Source organism: Pelophylax lessonae (genome assembly GCF_965119305.1).
Source record: "Pelophylax lessonae genome assembly, chromosome: 3".
Lineage (NCBI taxonomy): Eukaryota > Metazoa > Chordata > Amphibia > Anura > Ranidae > Pelophylax > Pelophylax lessonae.
This window is the reverse complement of record NC_138770.1, coordinates 31,280,785-31,294,394: the sequence shown is the minus strand read 5'-3', so window position 1 is coordinate 31,294,394 and position 13,610 is coordinate 31,280,785. Positions and strand designations below refer to the sequence as shown.

Below are 13,610 nucleotides of genomic sequence, written 5' to 3'. Positions count from 1 at the left end.
TATAACTAAAAGTACTATATATGCCTCAGAACAAACAAATATAAAATGTTCTCTTAATAGAGTGGATATATAGATTATAATATGCAATAAAAGTGCAAATGACATAATGATAATTTGACCCCTCTCTTTTATGCAGAAGCCGTTGTTATACTGGTCACAGCGATCTTATTTTGCACTCTGAGCCAGCAAGGACCTATCTGCGTTTAGTGACAGGGCGGCGATGACCCACCCTCTTACGAGGTTGTTGGTGAGCGCACGTCACTTCCGCAGATCATTCCTGGCTTCATTGACGCTTCCGGCGTGTGCTCTTTCCGCCGAGCGTCATGACCGGATGTAAACAAAGGACGCACTTCCGGTTGCGTCCTAAGGTAAGAGACAAAGGCAGGAAAGTGACGCACTTCCGGTGCGCGGAGACAACAAACAAACACCAGATCACAATTCATTAGGTAATGATCAGGTATATATGCGACACACACACACACCTAGGACATGGCGGGATACGAACAGGCTGATGGAGGCTCTTGGCGCAGTAAGTTTTCTGAGCTTTTTTAAAACTATCTACCCCAATTTTGGCAATATAGTCCAACTAATCTAGACATGCTTTTTTATTGAAATTGTCTTAGGTCGCCCCCTTTTGAACCAGATGACTATACCTTTTCTATCCCTGGGAACTATATTCACAAGCAATTTCAGCTGCAATATCCATAATACCATTGTTTTACACTGGAATATACTCTACTATGTAAGTAATAAAATATATGTATATATGAATATATACATTAACATAAGGGATTTAAATTGAGATATATACCCCCTTTTTGTGAATATAATCTACTACTATCTTATTACACCCTAGCGGATACACTACAAATCTGGGGGGACCTTTTCCATCTAACGTTACAAGACATCAATATCTACTGCTATAAGGGGACTGGGTCCCAATATGGTCTAAGATTAGACAGAAGGATACAAAGGTAAAATGAATTAATTTGGAGATATATTTATAAGTATAGAACCCTGTGGTTTTATGTTTTTTGTCTCTCCATTTCTATTGAATGGATGAGATGGAAACAAATAAATATATACACTACTTCTTTTACTAGACCTTCATGTGATACAGCCAATAGCAGCCTCCATATCACTACTCTGATCCCGACCTGAATCCTCGATAGATTCCAGTGTGGGAATTTGAGGTAAATATAACATAAATCATTACTAATATTTGAGGATATTGAAATACCTTTTTGAGATTTATATGTTTCCCCTTTGCCCCATATATATAGGTGGCCCATTCCACCAGTTTTTGGGCCTTTTTCTCCCTCTTCACTTCCCGCCTATTTTTTACTACTCTATGATCAATATGATATACTGATACTGATGACCACGGATCACACGGTTTTTCTGCATTTTGAGAGGTGTGTTGTTTTGATTAACAAATTAATAAAAGATATAGGAATAAAATGTAACATAAAATGCTTTGTACTAATTGCATGTTTCTGTTTCTACTAAAAGAGATAAAATTGTATATTAGCGTCTGAGGTCCAGAAGAAGCTAAGGCGAAACGCGTCGACCTCTTCAGACCACGATCCTAATACTCACAAAGTGTAACTACTACAATATCGGTGTATCCAATATTTTGACCTATAGATATGATGAATGTTCTTATTTCAAATAATATGTATGTCATTGTATAGTTTTGCTTCTTGAACTTTTGTTCTATTTTTTTAAAAAAAACTTTGGTTAAATAAAAGAATATATGTTTTTTATACTTATGGTAGTCTTTTGCCTACTTAATATGTGCCTTTAAAGTCCACTAAACCTTTATCTCCCTGAGCAAACTTGTTTTGTATCATGGAGTTCCTTTTTCTCCGGTTTGCAGAAGAGTCCTGTGCGTCTTCTGACCTGTTTCAGGTCCGAATGCAGCCAAAAATTTGGGCCTGCTTCATCCCTGAAAAAGAGAACAGGGACACACCAGACCTCTGCTGTGAGCCACTCCACACAGCAGTGTGAACCCACTGCTAAACTGCTAAAGTGTGGACCCGGCCTTAGATGTTTATTAGCAAACTTCAGACGGGCCTGTTAATGTGCTTTCTTGAGCAGAAGGACCTTGCATGCTCTGCAGGATTTCAGTCCTTCACAGTGTAGGGTGTTACCAATTGTTTTCTTGGTGACTATGGTCCCAGCTGCCTTAAGGGTCATTGGCAAGATTATCCCGTGTAATTCTAGGCTGATTCCTCACCATTCTCATGATCATTGAAACACCATGAGGTGAGATCTTGCACGAAGTCCCAGACCAAAGGAGATTGACAGTTATTTTGTGTTTCTTCCATTTGCGAATAATCTAACCAACTGTTGTCACCCTCACACCAAGCTGCTTGGCGATGGCCTTGTAGCCCATTCCAGCCTTGTGTAGGTCTACAATCTTGTCCCTGACATCTTTGGACAGCCCTTTGGTCTTGGCCACGGTGGAGAAATTGGAATATGATTGATTGCTTCTGTGGACAGGTGTCTTTTTTATACAGGTAACATTCTAAGATTAGAATTTTCCCTCACTGTACATGCTATGCGTTAGAATTATGAAAGATCTACAAAAATGATAGTTTGTCAGGAATTTATATGTGTACTTTATGTCCCTAGAACACTTGATGGTGCTCCTTGCATGTTGGGCCTCTCTATGTTGCCATGCTGTGTAAAAGTCTCACACATGTGGTGTGACAGTATTCACCGTCACTGGAATTTAAAGACAGATAAGTAATGGTTTGGATTGCTTCATATTTGTCAGCAATATCTCCATATAGAAATATTAAGATTTATTCCCATTTGCCATGAAATCTGTAATTCCTAAATGCTGTGTATATTACATATCTTTCAATGTCAGAAAGGTTTTCCTTTTGTTTGTGTATTGGGAGGGAATGTGGATTGCCCTGTCTCATTGTTAAGTGCTAATGACCTACCATTGTTCTGTCTGTCTGCCTTAAGAGAAACGTATTATGGGATGTATAAAGATATGTGGATTGGGTGCTAAGGAGGAGGGGGGATTGTCCCACATTGTATATTTTGTACACTGTATGAGAGTGTAAAACTCTGTTCCTATTGGATGGTGAATATCACGTCCAGTCTTCAACAAGGTCCATCTGGGTGGTAACCTTGTGGGTGAAAACTGTATATAAGTCTTGTTCAGTAAAGCTGTTCTAGAGTTACTTCACCCTCAATCTAGAGTCCTGTCTCTCATTGGGGGAATCGGCTACAAGGGATTGCTATATCCTCCATACTCCCTTGGATAATCCCTAAGCTCTTGTAAGAGCTTGTATAAGAGCTTGTCTGCTGCACTCTCTGGGGAAAGGAGGTTCACCCACAGGAACCTGGAGCCTTGTCGTAGGTCCAGGGTGGGTAGGAGATTGCGAGACCCTAACCAAACTGCGGCGGTTCGTGGGGTCTGACGTGGTTACAGTGTCTGGTGGAGTGCTTGGTGCCCTTGGAAAGCACTAGGAGCATCTGTCAACGGAGGTACCCAGTCAGGGGTGCCCTGTTCCGTTACATGTGGTATCACTATACAGGAGGAGTAGCAGAATGTATTTTGGGGTATAAATGTTGCTATGTACTTGCTATATGTTGGAAATATCTTATAAATGAACAACTTTGTGTTAAAAAAAAAAGCGTTTTCATTTTCTTTCCAAAAACGTATGGGAAAAAATTACATGTTCAAAAGACTCAATATGCCTAATAGAATATACATTGGGGTGTTTGCTTTCCATAATTGGGTAATTTTGTCGGCTTTTCCATTGGCCTGGTGCTCCATGGCCTTCAAAACTGTGATAGGTTGTCAGGAAAGTAGTTGTGTAATTTATGCTCCTAGAATGCCTGAAATTACTCCTTGGATGTTGGGCCTCTGTATGTAGCCAGGCTGTGTAAAAGTTTCACACATGTGGTATGGCCATACTAGAAGAGGAGGAGTAGAAGAATGTGTTTTGGGGTGTAGTTGCAAGTATGCCTATGCCGTGTGTGAGAAATAACCTGTTAATATAACAATTTTGTGGGGGAAAAAAATCTTTATATTGCAAAGAATGGTGGGAAAAAAAATGTCAACTTAAAAAAAACTCACCATGCCTCTTACTAAATACCTTTGGAATGTCTACTTTCCAAAAAGGGGTCATTTGGTGGGTATTTATACTGTCCTGGCTTATTAATGTCTCAAGAAATGAAATTCGGCCGTCAGTACATCAGGTGTGATCAATTTTCAATGATTGGCACCATAGCTTGTAGACTCTATAACTTTCACAAAGACCAAATAATATTCACTGATCTGATTTACAATATACAATACACAACGTGTTACATTATTATAACAATGTATTGTAGAAAAGATCACACCATAGAAAATGGGGGAAAGGAGAAAATAAACCCGGATATGAAGGTGACATTTGTGTACGAGGAACACCTTAACAATTACCACCATTTTATTCTCCAGGGCCTCTGCTTTCAGAAAATATATGTTTGGGGGTTTTATCTAATCTTCAGGCCCAAAATCTGCATTTTACCATGTGTGCAAAAATAATGCAAACACAGCTCTGGCAGTGAAAGGGTTAATGTGCGCTAGATGGGATCACTCTGCTGTGATCACAATCCAAACATTAGAGCTCCCCCTAGCTGCAGCCTGGTAATAACATTGCAAGGAGGTCTATTCATTTATCTGCTACGTACTTCCCATCTTTATATAAATGTTATTAAGCTATCTGCTGTGCTGGTCAAATGTTTGCAATTGATTTAAATTGGAAAATGCTAAATTCGGAAATTCGTGGTGTTAATTTACATTATACTTAGTGCAATCATTTGGACAAACGTAGTATCTTCTTTTATAAATCAATGGTTGGTTTAATAAATTTATGTTCTTTGATATCTACCGCACTCAGGTATCCACAAAGGAAATGAAAGGGTCTATTTATAAAAAAGCTGGAAGAATGTGACATGCATTTGCCCACCAAATATGACAAAGTCTTGCCATATGCAAGGTAATACAGTGATTTCCTATGATCAATACTGCACTATGGACACTAGATGGAGCAAAAGATCATAGGAAAGTAGTGTATGAAGTAAAATATAACCAACATTTGTAAAGACTGGTTGAAAGCTTCTCACATTTGTGATAAATAAAATAATTTGAAAAATAGACCTTTAAGTGTTTGTGAAAGGTTACACCACAAAATGTACTCAGCCAATGAAAGGTAATGACTCCATTTTTATTTTTCTCCTGCTATCAATGGCCAACACGGGGCAACACTTCATCCATGTCTTTGGTGATCCCTGATCTCCTTATGAAGTGTTTCTTACATGATGAAGATCAGCCATGGAGTATATCTGAGATGTATATCAGGGTGTGCTTCTTCCCCACATGTCCACCCACATTCATATAGAAGACATTTCCCACACTCAGTGCACTAATACACCTCAAGGGTTGTGTGATGCACAGGAAGACAGGACTTCAGTGAGGAACAATTCCCTCACTCAGGACAGGAAAGTGGCTTCTCCCCCGTGTGAGATCTCTGATGTCTGTAAAGACTGGACTTCTGTGAAAACCATTTCCCACACTCAGGACAGGAATACGGCTTCTTCTCCTTGTGAGATCTTTGATGTCTGTAAAGATGGAACTTATCTGAAAAACATTTCCCGCACTCAGGACAGGAATACGGCTTCTCACCAGTGTGCAGTCTCTGATGTCTGGAAAGACTGGATGTCTGTGAAAAACATTTTCCGCACTCAGGGCAAAAATATGGCTTCTCCCCTGTGTGAGATCTCTGATGGCTAACAAGAGTTGTTTTTGTTTAAAAAACATTTCCCGCACTCAGAACAGGAAAGTGGCGTCTCCCCTGTGTGAGATCTCTGATGTCTGGAAAGACTCGATATCTGTGAAAAACACTTCTCGCACTCAGGGCAGAAATATGGCTTCTCCCCTGTGTGAGATCTCCGATGGCTAACAAGGTTTGTTTTTGTTACAAAACATTTCCCACACTCAGGACAGCAATACGGCTTCTCCCCCGTGTGAGATCTCTGATGTGTGTAAAGCCCAAACTTGTATGAAAAACATTTTCCGCACTCAGGACAGGAATACGGCTTCTCGCCTGTATGCAATCTCTGATGTGTGGAAAGAGTAGACTTCTGTGAAAAACATTTCCTGCACTCAGGACAGAAATATGGCTTCTCCCCCGTGTGAGATCTCTGATGTCTGTAAAGATAGGACTTCCGTGAAAAACACTTCCCACACTCAGGACAGGGAAACAGCTTCTCTCCCGTGTGAGATCTCTGATGTGTGTAAAGATCAGACTTCTGATAAAAACATTTCCCACACTCAGGACAGGAGTGTGGCTTCTCACCTGTGTGAGATCTCTGATGTCTGTAAAGATCAAACTTCTGTGAAAAACATTTCCCACACTCAGGACAGCAATACGGCTTCTCTCCTGTGTGAGATCTCTGATGTCTGTGATAGAAGGACTTCTGTGAAAAACATTTCCCACACTCAAGACAGCAATACGGCTTCTCCCCTGTGTGAGCTCTTTCATGTCTATTAAGATAGGATTTAAAACGGAAACACTTCCCGCACTCAGTACAGGAAAACCTCTTATGTGTTGGAAGGACGGCACTGTCCATCACACTCTGAGGTTCCTCAGGATAAGAGGAATACGATGGTCCGGCACCGTATCTCACAGTCTGAGGTTCTTCAGGATAAGAGGAATACGATGGTCGGGCACCGTCCCTCACAGTCTGAGGTTCCTCAGGATAAGAGGAATACGATGGTCCGGCACCGTCCCTCACAGTCTGAGGTTCCTCGGGATAAGAGGAATACGATGGTCCATCTACACTGTGTGGTGCCGGATGGACATTAGAGGTAGCCGGGTTTTCTCCTGGACTATACTGTGTGATGTCCTCATCTTCTACTTTACAGTCTGGAGACAAAGTGAGACAATCCTCTGAAGTTTTCCTCATCTCCTGTCCATCTACTAAAATAGAAATACAAAGATTATTACTAGACATCAGCAGATTGGTTCCCCTAAACCAGGACTCCGCCCACATCAGGCAACTTTGTCTCTGAGCAGGGGCGGACTGGTCGGTCGGGCACTTTGGCCGTGGTCCGAGGGCCCGGAGTCAGTAGGGGGCCCCATGAGAGGCTGCATGTGTGTCACAGAGAGCAGGGGACTGCTGGTGAGAGGAGCTGAGGAGGCAGTGGCTGAGCCCAAGGATGCCGATGCAGGGGGTCCGGCCAGCTGGCAGCTTCAAGTTTTTTAATGCATTAATAACGTTTTTTTTAATTTATTTCCAGCTGGAACCTTCAGCCCTGGCCCCTTGCATTGCCGCTCACTATAGTCATTTATAAAACACAGAAGCCCGGCTTTTGTGTTATATAAGAGACAGCGATCCCAGCAGCACACTCAAAACCCTCCCTGCTCTCTCTGCATATTCAACAGAGGGGGGGGCGGGGCACACAGCTCAATCCTCGAGTCCGCAGAATCAGAAGAAGCCGGCACCGGCAGCCTGACCTCCTGTAAGTTACAGTCCATTCTTTTCTGTGTGGCAGAGGAGAGATGTGTCCTAGACAGGGAAGGGAGGTATTTACTGGAAAAGGAGGAGAGAGGCACTGGACAGGGAGGGGAGAAGAGATCTGTACTGGGGGAAATTTACGGGAATAGCTCTGTTAGAGGAGGGTATGACCTGTAAGATATGCACATGTGCGCTCTGTACATAACACAGTCCTCCGCCCTGCACTCTGTACAAAGCACAATCCTCCACCCTGCACTCTGTACATAGCACACTCCTGAACCCTGCACTCTGTACATAGCACACTCCTGAACCCTGCACTCTGTACATAGCACACTCCTGAACCCTGCACTCTGCACATAGCACACTCCTCTACCCTGCACTCTGCACATAGGACAATTCTCCACCCTGCACATAGCACAATCCTCCACCCTGCACTCTGTACATAGCACATTTCTCCACCCTGCACTCTGTACATAGCACAATCCTCTACCCTGCACTCTGTACATAGCACAATCCTCTACCCTGCACTCTGTACATAGCACAATCCTCTACCCTGCACTCTGTACATAGCACAATCCTCTACCCTGCACTCTGTACATAGCACACTCCTGAACCCTGCACTCTTTATATAGCACACTCCTGAACCCTGAACCATGCACTCTGTACATAGAACACTCCTCTACCCTGCACTCTGTACATAGCACAATCCTCCACCCTGCACTCTGTACATAGCACAATCCTCTACCCTGCACTCTGTACATAGCACAATCCTCCACCCTCCACTCTGTACATAGCACAATCCTCCACCCTGCACTCTGTACATAGCACAATCCTCTACCCTGCAGTCTGTACATAGCACAATCCTCCACCCTGCACTCTGTACATAGCACAATCCTCCACCCTGCACTCTGTACATAGCACAATCCTCTACCCTGCACTCTGTACATAGCACAATCCTCCACCCTGCACTCTGTACATAGCACAATCCTCTACCCTGCACTCTGTACATAGCACAATCCTCTACCCTGCACTCTGTACATAGCACAATCCTGAGCACAATCCTGAACCCTGCACTCTGTACGTAGCACAATCCTAAACCCTGCATTCTGTACGTAGCACAATCCTAAACCCTGCATTCTGTACGTAGCACAATCCTGAACCCTGCATTCTGTACGTAGCACAATCCTGAACCCTGCATTCTGTACGTAGCACAATCCTGAACCCTGCACTCTGTACATAGCACACTCCTAAACCCTGCACTCTGCACATAGCACACTCCTGAACCCTGCACTCTGCACATAGCACACTCCTCTACCCTGCACTCTGCACATAGCACAATCCTGAGCACAATCCTGAACCCTGCACTCTGTACGTAGCACAATCCTAAACCCTGCATTCTGTACGTAGCACAATCCTAAACCCTGCATTCTGTACGTAGCACAATCCTGAACCCTGCATTCTGTACGTAGCACAATCCTGAACCCTGCATTCTGTACATAGCACAATCCTGAACCCTGCATTCTGTACATAGCACAATCCTGAACCCTGCATTCTGTACATAGCACAATCCTGAACCCTCCTCTCAGTACCTAGCACAATCTTGAACACTGCATTCTGTACAAGGCACAATTCTGAACCCTGCACTCTGTACATAGCACACTCCTGAACCCTGCACTCTGTACATAGCACACTCCTGAACCCTGCACTCTGCACATAGCACACTCCTCCACCCTGCACTCTGTACATAGCACAATCCTGAGCACAATCCTGAACCCTGCACTCTGTACGTAGCACAATCCTAAACCCTGCATTCTGTACGTAGCACAATCCTAAACCCTGCATTCTGTACGTAGCACAATCCTGAACCCTGCATTCTGTACGTAGCACAATCCTGAACCCTGCATTCTGTACATAGCACAATCCTGAACCCTGCATTCTGTACATAGCACAATCCTGAACCCTCCTCTCAGTACCTAGCACAATCTTGAACACTGCATTCTGTACAAGGCACAATTCTGAACCCTGCATTCTGTACAAAGCACAATCCTGAACCCTGCACTCTGTGCGTAGCACAATCCTCAACCCTGCATTCTGTGCGTAGCACAATCCTCAACCCTGCATTCTGTGCGTAGCACAATCCTAAACCCTGCACTCTGTATGTAGCACAATCCTGAACCCTGCACTCTGTACGTAGCACAATCCTGAACCCTGCACTCTGTACGTAGCACAATCCTGAACCCTGCACTCTATACGTAGCACAATCCTCCACCCTGCACTCTATACGTAGCACAATCCTCCACCCTGCACTCTGTACATAGCACAATCCTACACCCTTCACACTGTACATAGCACAATCCTCCACCCTTCATTCTGTATGTAGTGCACTCCTGAACCTAAACTCTGAATGTAACCTACTCCTGGGCTCTGCACGAGTGTACCCCTTTACCCTGCACTCTGTGCGTAGCACAATTCTGTACCCTGTATTGCATATGCAGTGGAATCCTGAAAAAGTTCTGTAGCTGTAGGCCTCATTTACACTTGTATTTGTACCTGCCTCCCCCTTCTACTGCACGCACTTGAAGACAAAGCTGCATTTTGTTTTGAGGCAGGGAGAGGGGTGGGACCAGGAGTGAGGTTAAGGGGGGGGGCGTCAGGTAGGTTGTATAGGGTCCCATGATTTTTAACAATGGCCCTGGCAGCACCCGATCTGATGCTGGAAGTAGCTCACCTGTGCAGTAGTAGCGAAGCGGGTCGGGGTCCCAGGCTATGATCTTTCCTTAATACATGCAGCTGGTGATTGAGCCGGAAGGAAGGTGAGAGGAGTCCCTGACTGTGTGACATGACTGGACATGGACTCTTTTACCAGGCTGATATAGTGATCAGAGGACCCTGCTGATGGGTACGTTATAGGCATCTGAAAATTGTAGAACATTTTTCTGGTATAATTTTGAGGGGAGGGGGGGTCTCCTGGTGTAATATGGGGGGGGGGTACGGGAGTCCCCCCTTCCTCAACCCCCATGCCCCCCTCTCACTCTCTCTGTCTCCCCTTCCCTCTCTCAACCCCCCTGTCTGTCTCACCCACCTCTCTCACCCCCCCTGTCTCTCATACCTCTTCTGCCTCTCCCTTCTCTCTCAGCCTCCTCTGTCTCCCACACCTCCTCTGTATCCCCCTCTCTCTCACCCCCCACCTCTCCCTCTCACCCTACTCTCTGTCTCCCTCACCCCCCTCTCCCAACACCTCCTCTGTATCCCCCTCTCTCTCACCCTCCCCCTGCCTCTCACCTCTCCCTCTTACCTACTCTGTATCTCATCCTCCCCCCTCTCTCCCTCACCCCATCTCTCTCTCATCCTCCCCTCTGTCTCTCACCCAGCCCCCCACTTCCCCATCTGTCTCTCACTCCTCTCCATCTCTCACCTCCCTCTCTAACCCCCCCTCTCCCTACTCTTAGGGCTCAAATTATGATCTCACACACAGGTCTACTGCTTTCATAAAACAGATAAATAAAAGAGAGAGAACAGAGCAGCGCCACCTGAGTGTAGTATTAAAACAATCCTTTATTGGCATAAAAGGTAATGCACTCACATGAGTGATAGGAAAGCAGGCTTTACTGCAAGTCATCCGATCCACTGCAGGGGAGGCAGGAGAGGTGTAGACAGCCCTGGGTCCTGGCTGTGTCAGTGGCTTCTGGCACTTCCGGGTGTTCCCTTCCGGCGTCACAGCTTCTCCCTCATCACATCCGTCTCACTTGTGTGCATAGACACCGTACAAATTAAACCCCCCCCTCTTTACCCTCTACTATACAGCAGCCCCCTAATCCCCATGAGGGAACTTCCATCAGGACACCCAATTCAAGTATAGTATATCTTCTCCAGTTGCAGCATATTCATATATGTGACCAATCTTAGCTGAACTGCCCATAAAACTCCTAACAAGTGCACATAGGGTTAATAAGCCTAGGATGTTCAGCCCTTATCTCTCACAGCTGTACACTAGCTCCTCTCTGCTCCAAGCCACTCCCCCATATCCTTGACAACTGATGACACTGGCTCCAACTCTAGCCATATAAGAGGGAGCTTCCTTTGGTCTGTAGACAATGCCTGACGAAGGGGCATGCATGCCTCGAACGCTAGCACAACCCCGCTGCCACCGGATGTGATGAGGGAGAAGCTGTGACGCCGACAGGACACCAGGAAGTGCCAGAAGCCACTGACACAGCCAGGACCCAGGGCTGTCTACACCTCTCCTGCCTCTCCTTCAGTGGATCGGATGACTTGCTGTAAAGCCTGCTTTCCTATCACTCCATTACCTTTTATGCCAATAAAGGATTGTTTTAATACTACACTCAGGTGGCGCTGCTCTGTTCTCTCTCTTTTATTTATCTACCATGCACAGAGTCTCCTCCTAACTCTGATAGAGCCGGCGGCCACCCAGCCATCCATCTCTACATAGACTCTACTCCGTGGACTTTGTATCTATATACACCTGAAACATTTATCATTATTGTTTTTTTTTTATCAATATTTTTTGATTCTCTATATCTGCTTTTATATCTATTGTTTACATTCATTTTTATAATTTTCCCCAAACACTGTGGGTTTAATAGCGCTGGTCCAGCATCTGTCATATATTTCTGATTTCATAAAACACCTCTGGTTGCATCACAAATATGGCTGCCACATTGCAGCCACCTCTAAACCTGGAAGTGCCCAGCGGACTCTATAGAAAGAAGCCGGGAACTTCCATGCAGGCTATGCTGTGGTAGATATTTAAATGTCCCCTCTATGCATATGTAGGTGTGGCTTGAGTGTGGACATGGGGGCACGATGAACTCCTATTGCCCGGGGGCCCTATGAGTTGTCAGTCTACCCCTGTCTCTGAGGATCTTACAATTCCAACCTCAAGGTAACTAGTAAATGGGTCCTCTGATCTCCTACCAGTTCATTTCTTTATTCATGGACCTTAGTCAGAGAGTGAGGAAACAACGAGAACTGTCTTTTATAGGAGTGACAGTGATGAGGGGATTATAGGACGAGTGTCCCCTCCCCCTCTATCACTCATTGCCATCTTCCCAACACAAGAAGTTCTGCACTTCCTTATTTAGTCCATGATTTAGTCATGAATAACAGCGGGGCTGAGCCCCACCAGAGGTCAGAGAGTGAGGATGGGGGAGAACAACCAAGATGAAGACTGGACTGATCCTGAAGACCTCCATCTTTGGGTTATTGACTCCTCCCTCAGGCTAATATCACCCAGTCCCCAGCCTACTCTGGACCAATCAGTGAGCAGTATTGGTGGAGGAATGTATTTAGTGTTAATGACCCACCTGTGCTGATCTCTGTAGGAGTGTCCTCCTCTATAAATGTCCCCGTTATTCCATCCTCCTCCATAGACTGCTGATCATCCCTCACATACATCTCTTCTTCTTCTGCTTTAACCTCAAATTCTATATCGATTGGATCTCCGCTCTAAATCAAAGCGAGAGAAAATATAATGTGTAAAATATAAGATTTATTATTGTGACATCACCTAACAAATCCACATATTCTCTTCAGGAGTCTGTGTTTTAAAAGCTCTGTCACACCAACCTTGTAACAGTGAGGGATGGTGTGATCTTCCTGTGTGGAATCCCGGGAATACAGAGGACGGGGACATCTCTCTGGTGGGTTCCTGGTATTAGGTGGCTCCATCATATCCTTGTGTCCTTCTGAAAACTCCTCCATCACTCCATACTCCTCATCCTCCTCTTTATACTCTTCTTTAACATCAATATTATCATCCCCGAGGTTTCCACTCTGAATATATAATAAAACATTCATTGTAACAAACATACTGTGTATAAATTATAACTACTAATAATTGTCACTCATCTACCTGATGATGGTGAGGGATGGTGTGACCTTCCTGTGTGGAATCCCGGGAATACAGAGAACGGGGACATCTCTCTGGTGGGTTCCCATTACTGGATCCATCTGTAGGAAACACACACACTGACTGAATACATTGTTTCTATGTGTTTATCAGATGATGGGGGATGTAGGTGGATCCTCCGTACTGCTCTCTCCTTTACAATAAAGTCTCC

The 13,610-nt window shown here is 44.7% G+C and overlaps 2 protein-coding genes across 2 annotated transcripts in view; both read right to left on the bottom strand.

Moving 5' to 3' along the window:
- The window catches only part of LOC309550268 (uncharacterized protein), a gene marked incomplete at both ends in the record, with an annotated part of 461,917 nt that overhangs the window by 225,938 nt on the left and 222,369 nt on the right, over positions 1 to 13,610 (bottom strand). The gene's annotated exons all lie outside the window — the stretch shown is intronic.
- LOC309549894 (uncharacterized protein) overlaps positions 5,464 to 13,610 on the bottom strand; it is a 103,764-nt gene continuing 95,617 nt past the window's right edge. The window contains 2 exon segments of the mRNA XM_082250385.1: positions 5,464 to 5,807; positions 5,809 to 6,610. Of these exon segments, the coding sequence (XP_082106511.1) occupies positions 5,499 to 5,807; positions 5,809 to 6,610 (1,111 nt within the window). The 3' untranslated portion in view covers positions 5,464 to 5,498.